This window comes from Globicephala melas, chromosome 11 (assembly GCF_963455315.2).
Source record: "Globicephala melas chromosome 11, mGloMel1.2, whole genome shotgun sequence".
In the NCBI taxonomy this organism is placed as follows: domain Eukaryota; kingdom Metazoa; phylum Chordata; class Mammalia; order Artiodactyla; family Delphinidae; genus Globicephala; species Globicephala melas.
This window is the reverse complement of record NC_083324.2, coordinates 41,894,973-41,917,601: the sequence shown is the minus strand read 5'-3', so window position 1 is coordinate 41,917,601 and position 22,629 is coordinate 41,894,973. Positions and strand designations below refer to the sequence as shown.

The 22,629-nt window shown below is 45.7% G+C and overlaps 1 protein-coding gene across 8 annotated transcripts in view; it reads left to right on the top strand.

Annotated features, from left to right (window-relative positions):
- LARS2 (leucyl-tRNA synthetase 2, mitochondrial) overlaps positions 1 to 22,629 on the top strand; it is a 336,746-nt gene that overhangs the window by 236,617 nt on the left and 77,500 nt on the right. For all 8 annotated transcript variants that reach the window (XM_060307180.2, XM_060307179.1, XM_060307178.2 and 5 more), the window contains 5 exons: positions 10,290 to 10,390; positions 13,059 to 13,241; positions 14,828 to 14,997; positions 16,938 to 17,015; positions 17,916 to 18,027. In XM_060307180.2, coding sequence (XP_060163163.1) covers positions 10,290 to 10,390; positions 13,059 to 13,241; positions 14,828 to 14,997; positions 16,938 to 17,015; positions 17,916 to 18,027 — 644 coding nt within the window. The remainder of the gene's footprint in view (positions 1 to 10,289; positions 10,391 to 13,058; positions 13,242 to 14,827; positions 14,998 to 16,937; positions 17,016 to 17,915; positions 18,028 to 22,629) is intronic.

Sequence of the window (22,629 nt, the reverse complement as noted above, 5' to 3'; positions counted from 1 at the left end):
GTTGGATAGAGAGAGGTTTAGTTCAAAGGCCAAATACAACATGAGAAATATTTCCTTCTCATGTAGGTCTAGAAACAAAGACCATAAATGGCTTCTGGCTCCTTAACAGTAGGGCACATTTCTCAGCTTTGGAACAATTATTTGTAGAAGTAATGAATGAGTAAATAAATTATTCAGCGGCTCACTAATTTAAGGTGTAGGACAGGCCCTGGCTACTTTTCTGATTTCTTTACAGTGTTTTAAAACTATAGTCAAGGAGGAAAAATGTTTGTAGCATTCCGACATAATTTAAAATACAGTTTTGGATGTGACTTGTTTCTGTTCAGATAAATTTCTAATTTGCAAATCCTCAAGGGCCACCTGGTATGTGCCTTACCATCAACTTTAAGGAACAGCTGTATGGTATAAATGGAAATAGACCTAGGCAATATATTTTTTTAATTCTTCACAAGATGGTATGTTCTATTCCATGCCCTCCCACCCCCCAAAAAGAGGGAGATTTATTTTAAGTATTTAGAAGGCTGACTTTTTTGAGGAAGGTGCAGAAAGTCATCTTATTTCTGTTTCTCAGCACAGTTGTCAGAATTACTCCTGTTACATTACATCAGGGCAACAATAGCCTCTGAAAACTGTTTCTGAGTGTTACCTGTTTATCAGAGGTGTTTTGGTAAACCACTTGGCCTCAGATGAAATGAAAATCATCTACTTTCTGTGATGAGTAATTCAGAACTCTCTGATTAAACATTTTTTAAAGCCTCCAAACAATTTTATCAAGCTGGCCTAAGAGGAAATTTTGAAACCTGTCAACCTTATGTGTGTATTTCTCTCTGTTTATTAGCTGTTTTTCCTGAAATGTGTATAAATTGGAATTTCATGTCCATTTCTGTATTCTTTTTGATTAGCGTTGTCATTTCAGAAGGGATTTGAGACTACAACTGTTCACTTTTGTTTTCATTTCTCAGCCACGTGGCCACTGTCTCAAGTAGTAGCTCTGGACTGGGAGTCCAAAAAAACCTCTGTCCCGAGATCACATGGGCCTGTAATTAGCGGTGTGGACAAGAGACCTAACCCCTTTGGTTCTCAGTGGCCTCATAGGTTAGGGATTCAGTCACCTCTGAGCCCTCTTTTCACTCTATGATTCTGGTTAAATGTCTTCAAATATCAATATAAAAGTAAAGGTTTATGTAGATTTAATAATCTTCCTAGTTCCTAAAAGAGCCCTGGCCCTTTCTTTCATCACTGGTACATTTAGGTCTGCAGTTTGAACTTTCAGAAGGTCTCTTTACCCTTTATAAGAAACTGGCCTCTGGGTTGGGTATGCCATCACATGGGACAGCGAGTGCCTTTATTTTGTGTCTGAAACACCAGGTTAATGATTAAGCTGGAATTGATGTCAACAGGAAATTTGCAAAAGGAGAAATACAAGTGACCAATAAACATACTATAGAATGTTTATCTCTCTAGTAGCAAAAGGAATACAAAATAAACAGCAGTGAGGTACTGTTTTCCGTATAGCATCCCAATGAGAACAGCTCTCTCATATACTACAAGGCAATTGCGAACAGGCTTCATGAAAAGCATTTTGGCAGTATATAGTGAGAGCTTTAAAAATAGTCACACTTTTGGACACTACTTGCACTTCTAGAAATCTATCCTAAAGAAATAATCAGAAATGCAAACTTATACAGCAAAGCGTTCCTGTATTACTTCAAGTAGCTAAATACCCTGAACCTAACTGCTCCAAAATGCTGAGAAAGGGCAAAGTATACCCCATCTTAGGGAGGATTCTTGTACAAAGAATGTTGAATAACATGGAGAAATACATCTTAGTAATGAGAAGTGAAAAAAGCAAGATAGAAAATTGTAGATAGTTTGATTATCTGTGTCTTTATATGTACACACATACCAATACACATACCCAAAGCAAGAGAAAAGACTAGAAAAAATTATGTCAGCGTGCTAACACTATTTTTCTCTGGATGATGAGCTTATTGATGATTTTATTATTTTTTAATGGATTTTTTTCCAGATGTTATCCAATGATTATGTAACTTCATAACAGAAAATAAAGCAAAGTCGTTTACAGTTTATATTTTGAAGCAGGGAAGTGCACTGGGCCTGCCAGTGTGAGTATGAGGTTGGCACCAGTCTTGGCTGCTCGTCACCAGGATGCTGGAAGGCACAGAGGGGCACGCTCGGTGGGGGTACGTGTCTCTGTTCATCTCCACTGAACTGGGATCAGGAAGCCTTTTCTCCCCCTTTGTGAGAGACAGCTGTAACACGGAATCTTGTCAGTTTTTGTTCTTGCTCTTTCATACAACTCAGACACTAAATTCCCTGAATCGACTTTCTCCCTGCAGTTCGCAAACAATGAAGAGCGGGGGGGTGTCGGAAGCTGCTGCTCCCGTGCTAACAGCCACCTGCTGACCATTGAGAGCTCAGCAGGCCCCCATCCGTGGTCCGGGGAACTTTTTCTGATCACACCAGAAATGGAACTATTGGGAAAAGGCAAAGGAAGAGAAGAAAAGCCTTACTTGAGTCTCGCCGTAATGCTAAGGCTTCCTTCCATGCCCCTGGCTGGCTGCTAGGAAATGGAAACCGTGATATTTTAAGATGAGCCATGTCTTGATACTTAGAAACGGGCTAATTATGTGAACATGATGGTCCTAGACTCAGGGCAGGGATGAAGAGCAAGGTGAACTTAGTCTGAAAAATCCCAGTTAGAAACTATTTTCAGAGATCCATGGCTTTCTGTTTTCTTCTTTTCAGATCTATAGTAGCCTCCTGACCAGGCAGGAGAGTGGGTAGCAGGCTCTCCAGGTCTTCTTAAGTAGGGAAATGTCGTCTGCAGTGACTAGTTAGGGCTCTGATGGATCCTGAGATTCTTTTAGCCCATCTTCGTTAATGCATTCCTTTATGCAGTGAGTTTTACAAGGGTGCTTAAAATAGCCTATCTATGTTCTGAAATTCCTTGTTAATCCTAAGAATTAGTGACCTTCCTCCCTCCCTCCCTTCCTCACACCCACCCTCCCTTGCTTCCTTCTTTCCTTCCTTGAACAAAGGTGCCTTTCAATGACCAGCAGGTATTCATTGTAATTTCTGAATTAGTGCAGTCCAAACTATCAAGGAAACTGAAGATTCCGTCCCTTTTCATCATTCTGATGGCATATAGCTGTGCTGTGGTACAAAAAAAGGTAATCCATCTCTAGGGGTGGTATTGAAGGAGTGAGAAGAAAGCTGGCTCAGCAAAGAGCACAAATTTGTATTCATGAAAGTGAAACCATCTAGGCCTTCCTCAAGGCAGATGCCCTGCAGAACGCCTCTACCTTTAATGGCTTCAGAGTCAGAAGGGGTTTGTTGGTGGTTTACAGTTACAGACTTTTCACTTTCTTCTTCTTGTTTTTAATTTAATTTATTTTAAAAATCACAGAAGTCATGAATATGCACGTACCCTTAGCTTAAAACTTCCCGGGCTTCCCTGGTGGCGCAGTGGTTGAGAGTCCGCCTGCCGATGCAGGGGACACGGGTTTGTGCCCCGGTCCGGGAAGATCCCACATGCCGCGCGGAGCGGCTGGGCCCGTGAGCCATGGCTGTTGAGCCTGTGCGTCCGAAAAAAAAAAAACTTCCCAATTTTGCTGTTCAGGGAGACGCTGCTTTGGGAAAGATCCCCGGTGTTCTCCTTACTTGCTGCCAGTAATGATAAATCCTTCCTTCTCTTGAAAAATAACTAGCTAACTAGCTAAATAAATAAGTAAATAAATATCGTAGAAGGACAAATGCATGTTTAAAAAAATTCAAACAAGACGAAAGTGCATTAATACTGTCCACCCCCCTGTTCCCTGGTTTGTGTTTGTTGTCCAGTTTTCCCTTCAGAGGGAAGCTTGGAGGAGGGCTGTTGAGAAAGGCCCAGGAGCTAGAGTGGGTGGGAGCAGTGACCAGGGAGATGGTGGGCGGGTGGGTCCCTGGGACATAGCTTGGCTGGACAGGTGTCCCCGGGCTCCTTCGGAGGGGTCTGGGACCCAGGTACATGGCCTGGTCATGTTGGTCCCTTGCGGGCACCAGCAGCATGACCCACCCAAAGTGGAGGAGGGTGCCACCTACAAGAGAAAGTGCCGTTTGCACTCCTGACCTTGCTGGAAGTGCTTCCTTTTACCTTCAAATGGAGGAAAGTAGAAGCTTGGGTGCCCAGGCGTGGCCATCATCTTAACCCAGTGGAGAAGTTGTTCCCAGACTTTAAAAACATTCACTCTTCATTTTCTTCTAAAGCTCCCTGCTATACACAGTCATTGTGATGCGTGAATAACTTGTTTGCTTATACAGGTTTGTTCCCAGGTACCATTTGTTGAATGAATGAATGAATGAACAAATGGAAAATACATTAGTTACATTGTTATGAATCTGAGTAATGAACCTGGCAATGTGGTGTCATCTCTGCTCCAGAAGGACTAGACTCGAAGTCTAGCAGGGCCCTTGATGTCCCCTTGTCCCCCATTCCCATGTACCGTGCTTCTCTATATCACACTTCATGCCTCCTCCTTGTGGTGGTGGCGATTTATGACCATGTCTTGGGCCACCCATTTTACTGTAAGCTCTTTGATTAATTTCAGAGGGCTCTGTACCCAGTTGCCGCTCAAATACAAATGTGACTCCTCTTTCTGGGCTAAACTACACCTGAGGATGGATAGAATAAGAACCAGCTTCCCAGAGCCCTTTGGCCCTGGAAGAGTGGAGGGAGAATCACTGGGGGGTGAGCAGGATTCCAGGACCTGGGAAGCGCCCCTCCCCACTGTAGAATTTCTCTCTCTCTCTCTCACTCTCATTCCCTGCTGATCTTCCCAAGGGCTTGAAATAGAAAGAGTTTGAAATCTTTGAGTGTGCCTCTGTCTGCAAAAAGGTTCTGGCCCCACCTGGAAGCCATAGCGTCGAGTGCTCACTCTTCATCCCCTTTCTTCCTTCATCTCTTGTCCCCTCCACATTGTCCCCCCCTCTGCTGCTGGCAGATTTATTTATTCATTCATTTCAAACCAGTTTCATTAATTGAGCATCTACTATGAACTGGTGCTGGGAGGGGTCTTCACGGCTCCTCCTCTTCCTCCTCCTCCCTCTCAGGAGGAAGACGGGCAGCAATGCAACTCACCTGAATACACAGTAACATGTAGTATCTGCCCAATGCCGTCACAGGCACAACACTGGGCACACCTAGGAAAGAGCAACTAATTCTGACCAGGAGGGCCTGAGATGCCTTCACAGTGGAGGTGGCATTTGAGTCAAGCCTGGAAGGGGGAGTAGAGTTTTGACAAATGGGCAGTTTTGATAGCACTTCAGGGAACAGTGTGTGAGTGAGGACATGGAAACGCATATGGGCAACATGTAGAAAGAGCAAAGGAAGCGAAAAGGGAGGGATAGAAGTCCGATGGCCAAGCCGGCAGTTTGGACTTGATGTGGCGGGAGTTGATCTTCAGATCTGACTGGACTCTCTGTTCCTCCTTCCCAGCTCTGAGGTGGTCAGGCATTGGTTTGGTTCAGTGATAGCAGACAGGCTGGCTCCCTGAGGGCAGTAATTGATTTGCCCACCATGACATCCCTAATGCCTGGCTCAGTGACGGAATCATAGTCAGCACTCAATAAATACCTGCCGAATAAATAAATGATAGATTTCACGGCGTAACTCTGCTTTCTGAGGACGTGATACCAAGAATTCTGAGCCTCGGCCTGAGTCCACCAGGAAGTGCTGCCATGGATCGGTGATGGGGCGGGAGGGGCACTGGGGCAGTCTTGCCATCCCTACACTAGATGACACTTCCAGCCAGCCCTGTAGTGCTTCAGCCTTGGAAGAAGAAGGTAGCCCAGATGAGCCTCAGCTATCAAGTTGTGTTGTTGCTAACTTTTGGAAATTAAGATTTATTCGTTTAACTGGCAGGCCTTGTTTTGGGTGTGCTGCTGTGTGAGGAGGGTACGCCTGCCATTCTGGAGAAGGCCTCCAGTGTGGACGCTCCCCTGAGATCCCTCATTCTGAAAGGCTTAGAAGTGGTTTTGAAACAGGCAGAACTGATCTATGGTGTTAGCAGCCAGGCTGGTGGTGCCCGTGGTGGGGAGGTGTTGCCTAGAAGTGGGAGGAGGGGGCCTTCAGAAAGTAGGTCACATTCTGATCTTTGACCTGGGTACTGGTTACACAGGTGTGTTTATGTTGTGAAAATTCCTCAAGTTTTACCCGTAGGAATTATATGCTTTTCAGTATGTGTGCTTTACCTCATTTAAAAGTTTACTTTTAAAAAAGAGAGAGTTGTGGGCTTCCCTGGTGGCGCAGTGGTTGAGAGTCCGCCTGCCGATGCAGGGGACACGGGTTCGTGCCCCGGTCTGGGAAGATCCCACATGCTGCAGAGCAGCTGGGCCCGTGAGCCATGGCCGTTGAGCCTGTGCGTCCGGAGCCTGTGCTCCGCAACGGGAAAGGTCACAACAGTGAGAGGCCCACATACCCCCACATACCGCAAACAAAAACAAAAACAAAAACGAAAAAACAAAAAACAAAAGAAGAGAGAGTTGTAAAAGATGAGGTCTGAGAAGTGCAGCCTTAGGCGGAAAGGCTAGAGTTAGGGTCAAGATTCCAGCAGGTTGCAATTCTGTCCATTCCCAGAAGGGGGAAGCATTGCGCCACTTGATAACCTGCAAGACTGGAGAACAAGCTCCTTGTTTCTGACCCCGCCCCTTCTGGAGGCTTAACGCTACTGATTTTGATCATCCTACTGGTCTTTTATCTTTGGGATCCAGATTATTCCCTCCCTCCTTCCATCCCAAAGACATCTTTTTTCTTTCTCTTGAGAGTGACCAAAGCCATGTACTCAAAGTGAGAAAAGAGAGGAAAAACCTCAAAAACTGGTACAGGGACACTAGAGCCTAAGACGGTAACAGCAAATTCATCCTCCTGCCACTGAGCACAGCAGGGACAAGGTTGCAGTCTGTCTCTTTTGTGTTAGGCAGCAGCATGTAAAATTATTTGAGGAAGATTCTTGAAAGATAAGCTAGTGCTCAAAAACGTGCATCCTGGGCGTGTGAGAAATCAGTCCCGTCGAGCCACTGATGGCCACTGCGGGTTGGGGAGGCATCCCTTCTGTGTAGAACACTTGTGCAGTTTGCTTTGTAATCAGTCTCTTCATCTGCCCAGTGAAACGTAACCATACAATTTTCTCCTTCTGTTTTAAAACTGTGTTGTATTGTTTCTGTAATGAGGTTAAAATCCAGGTGCCACCTCAGATTGGATAGAAGGCAAAGATGGCTTCAGGAGCTGGCAGCCCCAAACATCCCGTGTCTTCCTCCTTCCATCCCACCATCTGTCTGTTCATTCGCATTTGTTCATCCATCCATCCATGTTTTGAACATGTTTAAAGAGCATGTTGTCTGTTGAGTACAGTGCTAAGCGCTGGGGATAGAGGGAAGGACAAGAGAATGCTCCTTGCCACGGTGGGGGTAGGGTGGGGGGCGGACGGGTATTTATGTTGTAATCACAGGGCAACCTGGTCATGCTCTTCACGGCAGGGTGTGCTGGACGTGGCAGGGCACAAAGGAGGGTTCGGAGCTGCGTGAAGGGGACTGTGTGCAGGGTACAGGGACAGCCACCGGAGAAGGGGATGCCTGAGCTCAGTGGTAAAGGTTGGGTCCAGGTTTCCCCAGGAACCCAGGCTGAGGTGGGCATTCCTGCTGAATCCTAGGAAGCACAGCACATTCTGGGAATGGTCAAGTGTCCTTGTGACCTCTGTGAGGAGCAGGGGCATTTAGATGTGAGAGGAGAGGCCAGGAAGGTAGATGGGACTGATGGTAGAGAACTGCATGCTTGGTCTGTGGGTACAATTCCCTGAGCTTCCTGAGGAAAATGCCGATCTGGGTCCTCGGGCATCAAAACCCCAACCTACCCTGGATACGGCTCATGTGGCCCGAGGACACAAGGTTCCCGCGGAGTCTGTGCCAGTGTTCCTGAGAAACAGGGACCCCAGACACCATTGCTCCCCCTTCAAGGTGCTTCTGTATTAAAATGCATCATGAGATCCAAGTGCATTGTATTTTTAAATCATTTTTCATATCTTTCCATCAGTCACATTTTCTGGGAATCTTGCTGGGATGTGGCACAAAAGGATGTCATTCTGCCAATGGTGACATTGCTGGTGGAATTTCTTGGAGGTGGAAGGAAGGCAGTTTTATGACTCAAAAGAGGTTATTATTAAGATAGATCTTAGAGCCGGAACAATGGGGTGACTATTTTTATGCGTATGCACATGTGAAATTTCTTCCAAATTAACACAGTACCATGCTGGATGGGCCCTGTGACACTGAATAATTTGAGGCTTCAAAAATACGTGTTACATTTCCATTTGATGTCAAATATATGGGTCTTTTCCACGTTGGAAAATACCCCCCCCACACACACATACCGCCAAACTCACACATGCACACATGCATACATACATACGCTCATAACAAGATTTTAAAATACGAAGGGCAGGAGTCCTTTTTTTCTAGCTGACCTTCATCTTTTTCCCAGTAAGCCTCTTTGTTCCACTTTGTCCCTCTGAATCCACTAGAAAGTTTCCTTTAAACTGCCTCTGTCCACACAGCTGCTGTGACAGGGGCTGCACAGTGTACAAATCAGAGGCCTGTCCAGAGGCCTTACCTTGTATCAGGGTTCATCTACATGAGCCTCGAGTGTGAAATGAGATCCTGTTAAATTAACAAAGACAGCGCCCTCTACCTCCATCACTAGGGCTGGGTTTGTGGTCGGCTTGGCCTCTTTGAGGTTATTGGGTTTTTGAGCCTCTAAATAAAAGCCATTCCATGTAAGTGAGCTTGAAGCACCCGAGGGTTTGTACATCGATAGGCTCGTCATGCTGGGGGTGATATTGGTGGAAAACATCAATCTGTCCCCTCATTCAGACGTTCCTACCTTCTGCTTTGTAAGAGTGAAATACGGCACATGCTCTCAGCAGAGGTTTCCACAAATACTTGGAGTTTGGAATAGCTCTTGCTCACATGCTTCAAAACTGAGTAACAATTTCAAATCTGAGACAAAGTAATTTCAGTAGGAGGGTCAACCCCTTCTTGTCCTCTTAAGAGAAAACATCTATAGTTCATTATTCAGCCAGTAAGGGTGTGACTAAAACAGCTTTTTTTTTTTTTTTTTTTGCGGTACGCGGGCCTCTCACTGCTGCGGCCCCTCCCATTGCGGAGCACAGGCTCAGCGGCCATGGCTCACAGGCCCAGCTGCTCCATGGCATGTGGGATCTTCCCGGACCGGGGCACAACCCCGTGTCCCCTGCATCGGCAGGCAGACTCTCAACCACTGCGCCACCAGGGAAGCCCTAAAACAGATTTTTAAAAAAATAGGCACTATTAAAAAAAAAAATAGGCACTATAAATAAATTGTAAGCCACCCATATGGAAAATGCTCGATAGATGTTTAAAAATGAAATATATCTGGGGAATTCCGTGGCTGTCCACTGGTTAGGTCTCTGTGCTTTCAGTGCTGGGGCCCCGAGTTCAATTCCTGGTTGTGGAAATAAGATCCTGAAAGCCTCTTGGAGCAGCCAAAAAAAAAAAGGAAATAGATCTGTATGGACTGATAGTAACTGCCTCATCAGAGGGGAATAGGCCTGGGAAGGCGGGGGCAGGGGTGTTTGAATTTGAAGAGAAAGGGCATATTCATATATAATTTGTACGATTTTAAAATTTTAAAAAGAATGTAAGCAGGCACTGTATAAAAGTTAAGGAAAGAGTAATCTTAACGAGCAAAACCCCAACGTAAACCTGTCTACATCCTCCTGAGCCCTTCATTACTCCGGGCTCAGCATAACTGACATTTGTATAGACCTTTAAAATTTACAAGTATCTTCATGCAGTCATTTCATTTAATTCTCCCAACAACCCTTTGAGGCAGGTTTTTTAAATCCCCATTTTACAGAGGAGCAGACTGATGCTCAGAGTAAGTGACTTGTCTGGGCTCATAAAAGTCTTTGAGAAGCAGAACAGAGATTCAGATCCAGGCCTTCCAGACGTGAGGCCTGATGTTCTTTCCACTTTGCCACATTGGAAAGTAGTTAACTTCTTCTGATTTGACTTAATTTCCTTATCACTTATTTGTAAGGAGCCATTTGTTCAAGTTGGATTTACAAGTGGCATTGGTCAGCCAGTTTTCATGCAGGGCAGTTATCTCTGCTCATCAGCTGGTAAGGTTTGTACTGCTGTTTTCTGGATGCTTTGAATCCCTGCCCCACCAGTTTTCTTTTTTTGTTATCTTTCCTCAGAGAGCCTTTTCATAAACTGCTGGCCCAAGGCCTTGTCAAGGGGCAGACGTTCCGCCTACCATCTGGACAGTATCTACAGCGAGAGGAAGTAGATCTCACAGGTAAGAATGGCCCATCTAGTCCCATCCAGGTGCTCACAGAAAACCAAGCAGGCGAACGCTGCCAGGCCCTGGCTGGGCAGGAATCTAGGCGAGTGACCCTTTAGCCTCATGGTCTCAAAGCCTCAGCTGGCTCTGGGCTGGTGCCCTCTGAGGCTGAGGCTGGCTGCCCTCAGCCCCATCCCATCCAGCTCAAGTGTCAGTTCAGTTTCTGGAAGTGTTTTCTTTTGTATATAACATGGAGTCAACTCTGGCATCACCTCCTGTCCTAGCCTGTGTTCGACAGCCCATCTCAGGAACAGAGCCCCCAGACCCAAGAGACATTCTTGTAAGACTGGGGCATTCTCGGCACATCTCCCCACGTGGTCTAGAGGGGCATTTCAGAACGTCAGGGGCCACCAGTCTACTTGGGCCTCCTGGTGGAATTCCTCCCCCTGACCCCCTGGACTTCCCCTTCTCCCAGCTTTCCCGAGCCTTTTCCTACCACCCTGTGTTTTCACTCATCCTCAAAGATCTCTAGGTGGCATGATGAGGGTGTATCACGTGCACCCAGCATACAAATAAATGACGTGTCAGAAAATTGGGAGGTGGCTGTGAGAAACTCTGGCAGTTAAAATTAGAATAACTCATGCTTAATGGATGAAATTAGGTAAACCCCACAACCCCTTAAACGGTAGGCAGGCTCCCAAGCCGAACACTAGAGAGAAGGTTTAGGTGGAAGCAGGCAATGGGATTACCTAGTTAAAGCAGTAATTCCTCAGGGTTTGGAAGGGTCACCATGGTCCTTGGGAGAAAAGGAAGCTGGAGAAGCAGAAATTGGCAGTGTTTCTCCAACACTTGCCAGAGGGAAAGGAGCTAAATCCAGGGGACACATAACTTTTAGCTGTTGGTGAAGGGCTGTCTGTGTCATGGGCAGGGCTGCTACGTATGACTGTGCAGTCTGTGCAATGTACAAAGGCAACCGGCTGAGGGGGTGAGCAGGGCCCGAGATCCAGCTACTCACCCAACTATACACCTCAGGGCCACATCTGCCAAGAGAGGGCACCTTTTTCTAACTTCTCAACTTCTCTGCCCAGAAAGATGCCTTTTTCCTAATTTTCACAACAGTGTTATAAAGGCTTGCTGCAGCCTGGACTGGGGTGTGGGGTAGAGGGGGCAGTGGTTCCCTGATCCTCACCACAGCTTGGATAAAACATCTTCCAGGACTTCAGTCTCCCTTTGCTCTGATGTCACAGGGTCAAGCATTGTTGTGAACATCTTTTCCCTTCCCATGCAGACTTGCCCCCAGGGGGAGAATATGGACGTGGATCAGCAAGGGCAGGCATCTGTCTACTTAGTGGGTGTGCCTCTCATGAAATATGGAGTTGGCTTGTAGGTATATACACTGGTCCCTTGGGGAGTGAGTTTGGTTGCTGTTAGAGGGAGTATTTAGCTGGAAGGAACAGAAATCCACGCAAAGGCAGGTTTCGCACAGGGATGTAGGGACATCGCCCAAACCCAGCCGCAGGAAGTACAACATGTAGGAAGCCGCCAGACCACTCCTCTCTCCTCTTTCTTGAGCCTCCAGTTCCTCTCCCTGCCCCTCTCTGTTCTTCTGCCATGTTCTCCTTCCTCCGCCAGGCTTGGATTCTGCTCTCCCTAATTTCAGTTTACAGAGTGACCTTTGGCAGCCGCAGAGCTACGTCTTGGCCCAGCTCCTTAGGACCTTCTGGTTCCAGTGCCCAACACCATTGAGACAGAGTTTCTGTCTCTTAGTTCCAATTCCTGAGAAGGAAGCTTAGCCTTCTCAGATGTCCTTCCTGGTCCCAGCCACTGGAGCTTGGCAGCAAGGTCACCTCCTCCAAACATGGCCATGGAAGGCCTCCTCCATCAGCACCGTGTGGACCGATGGTGTGTGGGTGGAAAGGAGACAGAGAACAGGGCTGCAAAACGGGACACCGCGTTTACTGTGAGCCCAGCAAGCTAACTCCACGCATGGGCTTCGATGCTGCGAGATCATGTTCTGGTGACTTCAACACGGACGGGGGAACTAGCCCCCAGGTGAAGTGACCTCTCAGGTGCTTTACTGCTTGGAGACCCTGACTGGTCATCTGCCAGTTTCCAAAGGAGACCCTGAATCCATAAAGGGAAGAGCAATATGCGAGTCTTCCTTATCCTTTTTCACTTCCCTTTTTGCATATAAGTAATTTACTTTTTTTAAAAAAGGGAAATTGGGCTTCCCTGGTGACGCAGTGGTTGAGGGTCTGCCTGCCGATGCGGGGGACGCGGGTTCATGCCCCGGTCCGGGAGGATCCCACATGCCGTGGAGCGGCTGGGCCCGTGAGCTGTGGCCGCTGAGCCTGTGCGTCCGGAGCCTGTGCTCCGCAGCGGGAGAGGCCACAGCAGTGAGAGGCCCGCGTACCGCAAAAAAAAAATAAAAGGGAAATTACTTTGTGTTGTTTTGTGATTGAGAAAAAGGAAGGTTTGTTATGGGAGGTGGGCCTCACTCATTTGAAAACAAAAACATTTTTATGATGTCTAGAGGGAGAGAACGAGTCATGTTAAATGAATTAGTGGAATTCTTTAAATTGACACTTATAATTGCTCACCCAGTATTTTCTTATTGAATATACTGTCACAGAACCAATTCGGCATCACACATCCCCTACTGTTGCAATTTTCTGGTGTCTAGGTTCTGTTCCTGTTCATGCAAACACGAGGGAGAAGTTAGAGGTGACTTGGGAGAAAATGAGCAAATCCAAGCACAATGGCGTGGACCCCGAGGCCGTTGTGGAGCAGTACGGCATTGACACCATCCGGCTCTACATCCTTTTCGCCGCCCCTCCTGAGAAGGATATCTTGTGGGATGTAAAAAGTAAGTCACCTTCCTCTTCCCAGCCTGCCTCCTCTGTGAACCGCCTCGGTGCCAAAGGAATTCAAGGAAGGAAATGTCTTTGCTGAGTCAATAGTAGGGTTCTAGGAATCAGCTCTGTGAGGCAAGTAGCAGTTTGCCCAACATCCTGTGCCATTCCTAGGCCAGTTTTCTCAGATGTAATGAGCGTCCAACCTTTGGGGGCGCTTGCTGTGACTGCAGACTCCCAGTCCTCACCACAGCCCTGCTGACCCAGCCCCCAGGCCAGGGCCCCGGAGCCTGCCTTCAGTGAGTCTGTGGCGTTCTCATGCAGGTTCTTCGAGGATCCCACTTTGAAAACGTTTCCTTGAGCCAGACTGGCATTTGTGGTACTCCTGGGCCCACTGTGGTCCACAGAGGCCAGTCCCCTTTTGGTCTAACCTGAAAGGTTTTTTCTAGAATGGTGTCATTGCCTGTCACCAGTCCAGAAAACCCCGCATGGGGCCTGGTCCTGATGTTACCTGTGACCTCTTCAGTCACCCACAGTAGCCTTCAGAGGCCCCCGCAGGGGAGATTCGTCCCTTCAAAGTTGTTTAGACCTAAAATGGTGTGAGGTAGAATAATCTCAGGTATCTGGATATCCTAGAATAAGCTGGCCAACAGTAATCAGTAATTCAGTTTTCCTTCATGTGGTCTTATCCAAGTGTTACGGGAAAAAGAAATCAGATGCCTGGAATCACCGTTCAGTTCAACACACCATTTCTAGTGAGAAGTGTGGTCTGGAGCAGTGGTCACAGATGCCAGTCCTGGAACTAGAATCCCTGGGGACACTCAGGCCCAGGTTCTGGCTCCCCAGCCCTCCCTGTGGGACCAGCTCCAGGAATCTGTCTCTAACAAGCCTTCCAGAAGATCCTGCTGTGCATCCAGGCTTGAGAACGTCTAGTCCAGTGGCTAAAGTGTAAAAGGCCTGAACTGGCCCTAATTTGGTTAGCCGTGTGACCAGGGCCACCAGGTGAAGCTGTTCAACTTCTCCAGATCAGATGAACAGCTGATTTGATGAACACATCTGAAATATGTGATACACACGGATCTGGCGAGGACAGGGGTTGTGTTAAAACACCTCAGACTGTGCAGCACTGCAGCTCAGAGTGCGGTCTGTGGACCACTGCCACCTCTGCATGTTACCTGTCCACGTGAGATGGGGCACCTGCACCAGTGTAAGCCAACCCTGTCTCCAAGCACACTGTTAGTTCCGAGGACACTTTTGTCACAGCAAGATTTCTTAACCAAGGAGGCAGTGCCCTGATGCACATCCTGGCCCAAGCTTCTAAGCTCGTTGTGGGCCAGTGACAGTTGGTGGAAACCCTTTGTGTAGCCCTGCCATCCTGTACTCTGAATATTTGGAGCTCTAAGAAATGATAGAGTCAGTCCTGGTCTGAGTTCCCAGACACTGGAAGCCAGGAAGGACCCTTCTCCGTGCCCTTGGAGAGATCCACCGGGCACAATGAAGTGTCTCTTCATTCACAGGTGCTTTGTCACTTAGGTATAACCAAACCAATCATTCTCACATGTCTCTCTTTCTCTCTCTCATTCACTGACATTACACTCAGCCGACGCTCTCCCTGGGGTGCTGAGATGGCAGCAGCGTCTCTGGTCCTTGGCAACTCGATTTATCGAGGCCAGGGTTTCTGGGAAGGTTCCCAGGCCTCAGCTGTTGAGTAACGAGGAGAAAGCCGAGGGCAGGAAGCTGTGGGAGTACAAGAACTCCATCATCTCTCAGGTCAGAAACCTTCCAGGGGACACTGGTTGATTCTGTAACTGAGCCCTCGTGATCTGTGTGGCTCACCCTGCCTTGGGGTGGGCACTCTGGGTCTTCCTCCTTTCTTATTATGGTGGCCCACTTGCCTTGATTAATTGATCTTACTGCTTTGGGTATTTCACCAAGGTGGAGCAACAGTGCAAACGTTGTCATGAACAGAGATGCTCTCAGGAAATGGCTCCCACTAATGGTGCCTCCCATTTATCCATCCCGGATCTCAAGAAGCTGCCCACTTTCCATGTTTCCATATTTAACACATCCAGGTAGAGAACCAAATTTAATATCATACTGATGACACACTGTATATGTTATAAAAACAGAAACAGAATTTTAGAGTTGAAAGGGGCTGGAAAATACTCTCTTCTTTAGCCTCCTCATCATCCCATCTGTGGGCAGAGCTGAGACACAGAGAGGTTAAATGTCTTATGAAAGTCACACAACCAGTGAGGAACAGAGCAGAGTTCCCTGATACTCAGAATAGCGAGTACTTTCCCACTCAGGTACTTTGTTACACAATGTTCACGTGAGTTATTGTGGGTTAAATTTTACAGGTAAAATAATTGTTCACTTTATCTTCTTAGAGAAGAGTATATTATTGTCTAAATCATTTTAAAAGATTCTTCATTGATAGCATCCCTTTAAATTGTTCATCTAGAGGTCTGCTGTAATACCATGACATTCACCTTTTTTAAGAACTTTGTGAAAAAATGTCATATATCTTTGAAAGAAGGCCCTTAGGAAATCTGAAGCTATTTTTTAATGGGTACCAGATACCCCAAATTCTCCTTAGGCTGAATTTTTTTTTTTAAGTTGTGCTGATTCAAGCTTAGAAAGTTAGCCAAGGTCACTTCGCTGGACTCTGGCAACTGATTACATTGAAGGAGCAGGGCTTTTCCTCTGGTTTGTATAACCTGCAGTGGCCCTGGGTCCAGCATGGTCTCATTTATTGACACTTCTTCAGCTTTATTTTCATCCTCTCCACTATAGTGCAGAGAAACAGAGCTCACGGAATTGAATTTAGTGATCTGAGTGATGCCTGAATGATCGTTTTCATACCCCATATTTTTCTCTTTGGATTTGGCAAATTCTTCTCTTCTGTCAGATAATGGAATTGGGTTATTTCAACAAGTTGGAAACTCTGGACATCTTAAGGATGTGTTATTTTTCTATATCTTTGCCCATGGTCAAAATTGAAAAGCACCAACAGGAAAAAGCTGACAAATCGTATTTGTGTTCTTGTGTTGACTCCGTGTTTGAAAATGTAAAACTAACCTTATCCCGTATACCAATAATCTTCACTGTGAATTGAAGTCATGTAACCACAGAGAGGTGACATCCTTTACCCCATCTCCTGTTTACTATCGTTTTGATGTTTGCTCATCAAATGGGTCCTGCCTCCTTTTCAGGTAATGATCAGTGTTTTCTTAGGCACCTACTATGGGAACCAACACTGTCCCAAATATGGGGGAAGAGTAACAGTCTTGAGTGGTGGAAACAACATTGACTTTGATTTTAAAAATCTTTGTGCTGGGATTCCCTGGTGGTGCAGCGGTTGAGAGTCCGCCTGCTGATGCAGGGGACACGGGTTCGTGCCCCGGTCCGGGAAGATCCCACATGCCACGGAGCGGCTGGGCCCGTGAGCCATGGCCGCTGAGCCTGCGCGTCCGGAGCCTGTTGCTCCGCAGCGGGAGAGGCCACAACAGTGAGAGGCCCGCGTACAGCAAAAAAAAAAAAAACTTTGTGCTGACGAAACATAAAGGGACTATTTAAGATAGTGAATACATTTATAAATATCTTTTATTACATGCATTTAGTTTCACATTTTTTGGATAATTTAGTTTTTTTATGGAAAGCTTAAAGGAAATTTGAATAAAGTGAATAATTCAACTTTTTACGAATAGGTGACTGCCCATTTCACAGAGGACTTCTCACTGAATTCTGCGATTTCTCAACTGATGGGACTCAGCAGTGCCCTCTCGGTAGGTGGCCCGTCTGTGCTCATTTGCTGGTAACCGAGGAGGGAGCGTGGCCTCCAGTCACGTGGTGAGGTGGCCTGCAGCTCCTTGAGGGCAGAGACTATGCCTTTCTGGACGTTTTATCTCTGAAGTCTGATGTATAGTAGGTGCCCCATAAAGTGAATGGGTGTGACTGAGTTAACTGATTAGCCACACCTCAGGAAGACACTGAGTGTTTGCAGGAACTGTCGAAGAATGGGGAGCCCTGAGCTCCCTGAGGGGCGCAAGAGGACCCCTGTCCTGGAGGTTCCACATTGCAGAACCTTTGAGCTAGTCTCTGTATTTCCCACTGGTTCTGTGCACATAGGAAACATAGCTGAGTGGTTAAGAATTAGGACCGACCTGGATTCTAATCTGGTCTCCATCTCTTGGTTAACCGTGTACGCAGGACAGATGACTCTCCCACTCTAACCCTTAGCTGCTTAATCTGTCAAATGGGGTAACAATACTGCCCTCAAAGGGTAGTAAAAACCAAATGCGTTAGCATCAGACCGTGGGCGTGGTTAAATGCTCAGTCAACAGTATATCTGCTCAGGAATTCCGTGGCGGTCCAGTGGTTAGGGCTCTGCACTTCCATTGCAGGGGGCACGGGTTCGATCCCTGGTCCAGGAAACTAAAATCCTGCAAGCCGCGCAGCACGGCCAAAAAGACAAATAGTAATATATCTGCTGTTGCTGCTCCAGCTATTTTTAATACTATGATTAAATAGGGAAAGTTCTTTGCCCAGAGCAAAAATGATGTTGAGGAGGGTTTCTTCCTGCCTGTTTGTGTCTCTGGATTTCACATACATTCATGGCCTTTCTTACCCAGGCTTATCTTGTACACCTCAGTGTTCTTACATTGCTGTTCTTTTCTGTTCCTCAGCAAGCTTCTCAGAGAGTTGTTCTCCACAGCCCTGAGTTTGAGGATGCTCTCTGCGCCCTGATGGTGATGGCTGCTCCCATGGCCCCTCACATAACCTCGGAGCTCTGGGCAGGTAGGTGGGGAGGCCTTGCTTGACCAGTTACTACTGAGCAGCATGTGCTCCAGCCTCTTGTTGAGCATTATTCAGCCGTGGGGTCCAGCGTTTGGCATCTGCACTTGGGACCTCTCTGTGGAAACGGGAATGAAGTGAGAAGGTGCTGTGCAGGAGGACTTGATGGTTATTCTGGGCCCGTTCTCCAGACCTTGTGTTCAGAGGTCTCCTGTGACTTCTGTGGATGTTTCAAAGGAGCTTGCAGAAGCCAGGCAGCCTAGGGATGCTGTGTTTACATCATGCTTTTATCTGGGGGCCTCTGAGAAGTGGCATTCATTTCTTTTTCATAATTATTTTAGCTCTTCTCACCTGTTTATTCTTCTCAGTAGAACTCTGGCATAGTTCTGTTAAGTTCTCCCAAAATGTCCTTGAGATTTTGATTGAGATTTGGTTAAACCTAGAATTAACTTGGGAAAGTTTCACATTTTTACTGCATCTAGGCTTCCATTCCAAAACATGATCTGTCTCTCCATTCATTCAAGACTTCCCTCGTGCCTGGGCAAGTTTTGTAATTTTCTTCATGTAGGTCCCACACATTTCTTAAGATTATTCTCAAGTAATCTTGCCACATTTCATTTTATTTTTGTTATTGTGACTGGAATCTTTTTTCTTTAATAATTTTTGACTGGTAATATCTGGCATATAATTTTTAATATTAATTTACTTCCTTATTTTCTAACCAGATTCCCTACCAATCTCTCCTCCTTCATTTAAGGGGTAGAATCCTCTTGGATTTTCCAGGAGTCTATGATCAGCAAATAAGGTTAAATTTTCTCCTTTCTGATAGTAATGCCCTTGTGTCTGTTTACTTTCTTTAATATACTGCTTAGAAAACCGTATGTAATGTTAAAGAATACTGGCAACAGCCAATCTTGTTTCATTTCCAGATTTAAATGAAACACTTCCCTGTTAGGTATGGTGTTGGCTTTTGGTTTACAGTAGATATTCCCTGTCATGTTAAGGAAGTGGCCTTCTAACCTTGTTTACCAGAACTCGTCTTAGGAATTGGGAGGTAGATTTTACTTAACATCCATTCTTCAATTGTTATGGTGTTGTATCCTTTGCTTTTAATTTTCCCCTTTGCCCTGTTGTCATGACCTACATCCAATTAATTGATTGCCTAATAGCCTATTGTGGGATAAATTTACCTTAACCATGGGGTAGTAAACCTTTAACATACTGTTAAATTCTATATGCTAGTGTTTTATTTAGAATTTTGCAATTATACGCCTAAGAGACACCAGTTTTATCTTAGTAGGCATTGTCAGGTTTGGGAGTAAGGGTTTTGCTGACTTCACCAAGTGAATTGAGTTGCTTCTGTGCTTTAGAACAGACTATACAGGACAAGACGTTCACCCATTCTTTGCTGAATAGCTAGAATGCCCTAAAGGGTGGGTGGTATTAGGTCCTGCCAGGCTACTGCCATATCATATTAGATTATGTAGCCTTTCATTATCTCCTTAGGCAGGAAACATGCCTCTTTCATTTAGCATTGGTGATCATTGTGATCATTAAGTCTTTTAAATGGCACGCTGTTAATTCTTTCCTAGTCTTCCCTTCTTTTAAAGCAAAACTTATCTAATTTATAATAAAAGTGTTTACTCTGACCCTAGAATATACAGATCTCTCCCTTTTATCATCCTTTTTTGTCCCACATTATCTGTCTGCCTCCTTCATTTCATTTCTCCCAGGAGGGACTGATGTAAATGGGGTTTTCAGAAACTCCCTCCTTGCATTGCCCCTCCAGTCTCTGTGTTTTAGGGCCAGGATTTGGGAGGGTGGCAGAGAGGGTCTGCTGTCTCCAGGGTCCTGTCCCTGCCCAGCAGGTCTTACCAGACAGGTGTACACTGTGGTGTTACCCTGTTAGTCTGTCCTTCAATTGTGTGACAAGATCTCCAGTAGGATATACACTAAAGCAGTACGGTAGCAACTGGCCCATTTCAAACTTTGCTCCATGTTTTTTTCCACACACAATACCAGTGGGCTTTTGTGAGCTGTGTTATAATAAGGAGTGGGTCTAGACTGAGTCTTAGTTTTGCTAGCATGTCTCATTCAGCCATTCAGTAAACATTCATTGAGAATGTATTTTGTGCCTGGCTCTGTTTTAGGCATTGGTGGGAAAGCTGGGGAGGGCATTCTGAGCAGCGGGCATTGCAGTCTGTGTTCATTCACTTGAGAAGATCTTCCCTCAAGCTTTACAAATTCATGGCAACTAATTTTTTTTTTTTAATTCGAAGAAACAATGGGAAGCCTTTGTCTCCTGGCTCTGCACATGTGTATGTGTGTGGCTCCTCTGAATGAGCATCGGGGGCTATAGCACAGTCAAGTGAGGAGTCCTGCACACCAGGCATATCACCTTGGTCATTAACTCACAGACAGGTCTTTGTCAGGTGCCTTCTGGAGAGAATGGGGCCACGACCCCTTCCTGCCTCTCCCAGCAGCGGATAAGGGCCAGTGTCACAAGGTGTTGAAAGTCCTTTGCAAACAGAAGTGCTATGTTGTGAGGGTCATTATTGTCATCCCACACTGTCAGTCACTCTTGTCTCAAGCCTTTGGGACAGTTTTTACACACATTTGGTTTATTCTAAAAGACATAGCTTTCATATAACTTCTGGTTTCATTCCTGCATCTTCGAAAGATAACCTCACAATGATTATAATGGAAATGTGGTCAGTGAGGGTGGGATGTTCAGAAATTACCATTTCTCAGAATTCTCCAGAGAAGCAGGTTTTCATAAAAGAGATCCTCCCTCAAGGGCAGCAGAATTGAGATCTGTCTTCTGGGGGGCAATTTGGGGTCCATGGGCAAAATGGCCATCATGGCTCTGGATAAAAGGAAACCTTTAGAGAAGCCCAGAGCGCTTCTCTACCGATCACTTTAAGAATCAGTGGAGACCCAAGAAACAGAACCAGTGTCTTGGCAGTGTGCACACTTCAACAGGATGAGGAAATCTTTTTTTCCTTCCTGAAACTTTGGATCTGAGAAGGTCAATAGACCACATCTGAATTTACAAATTTATCTTTTGTTTACCACCATAGAATACTGTCCTATCTATGAGGGTGTTAGGGAAATTTTGCATATTTGGAGTTACTGATACTGTTTCCACACAAAGGACACAAGGTTTCCTTTGTTGGTGGATAGTAAAAAAAACGGAAAATCACCAAACAGGGAGCTCCTTGGTGGTACTCTGGTTAAAGGTATCATTTTATCATCATCAAAAATGACCTTTCTAAGAATATACCAGCAATACAAATGAGCTGGTTTTATCTTATATGCAGAATAAGGGCAACTGCCTCAGGTCCCCCTCTTGGGCAGTTGGTGGGGGGAACTACAACAGCTACGCAGGTATAAAGCAGGGGAGGAGGCCGACAGCAGCTAAAATACTCTAACATGCACTCTCTCACCAAAGCTCCATCAGGAGGCTTGTTGTCCATCTGTAAGATCCACCCTCCCCCAAGTTGCTCTCCAGTCTACTGGCTGCCACCACCAACTGGGTTCAGATAATACAGACTATCCCTTGGTAAATGCTTTTAGGCATGGGTAAGTGTGCCTCCTCAGGATGACCCTCCTCCTCCCCTCTCCACAAGGAAATCATTCTAATGCACAGTGCCCAAGTTTCATCTCCATAGTCTTTTTCTTCATCCTTAGAGGGCACATTTTTTTTGGAAAAAAAAAGATCAGGGTTTGGCTGGGCATCTAGTCCAGTATTTAGCTCAAAATGATATTCCCACAGTATTCAGGTTCACATAAATTCATCTCAATTCAGTTCAGACTCAAATTCACTGTTGGTATTAGTCATCATATTACTAATCACAGTCTTTTACTGAGCCTTGCTCAGGGTTTGTTAGGAAGCACCTGTCTACGCCTTTTTCCAGAGGCTCAATTCTGCACCTTCCTTGGAAGGGTCACATCCTTGCCAAAACTCCATCGTGGGTGGTGGAACAATTTAGCTTGTGCATGCCCCCCCAAGAAATACGTAGCTAATGATAAGAATGTATGGTGTCAAACTGGAGAGGGACAAAATGATTCTAGTGACAAAATTATCTCTATCAGAGAGAAAAACTCTTCAGTGGGATTTTTTCCACAGCCTCCCATTCAGTGCTCTGAGGAGTTGCCTCGCAAATGTCCATTATTACTCTGCTCAGTCACACCCTAGGACAGCTCTAGCCCTCATTACTCATTTGTAATAATAATAATACCTTGCATTTAATGTACTGCTTATCATATGTATGATATGTCTTATAGCATTTATGATATATTTATTTACATTTAATTATAATTTAATGTATGTATTTTATAATGTACTGCTTTATCATATATATATATAGTACATTAAATTCACGATAATTTGATTCCTATCTGTGAAGTAAATAATTAACCCAGCAGCCTTGAGTTACTCAAATCTTGTACATTCTCAGAAGGGCCTACTTGTATGACTAGCCTTTGGCTGGCTCCTAGGAACTGAGGTCTTAGAATGTTCCCTATGCTACTAACTGATTAGGGCACTGTGCATGTTTGACGTCTTGAACCACATTATACCAGCTTGTGTGGATAGTTTGTGTA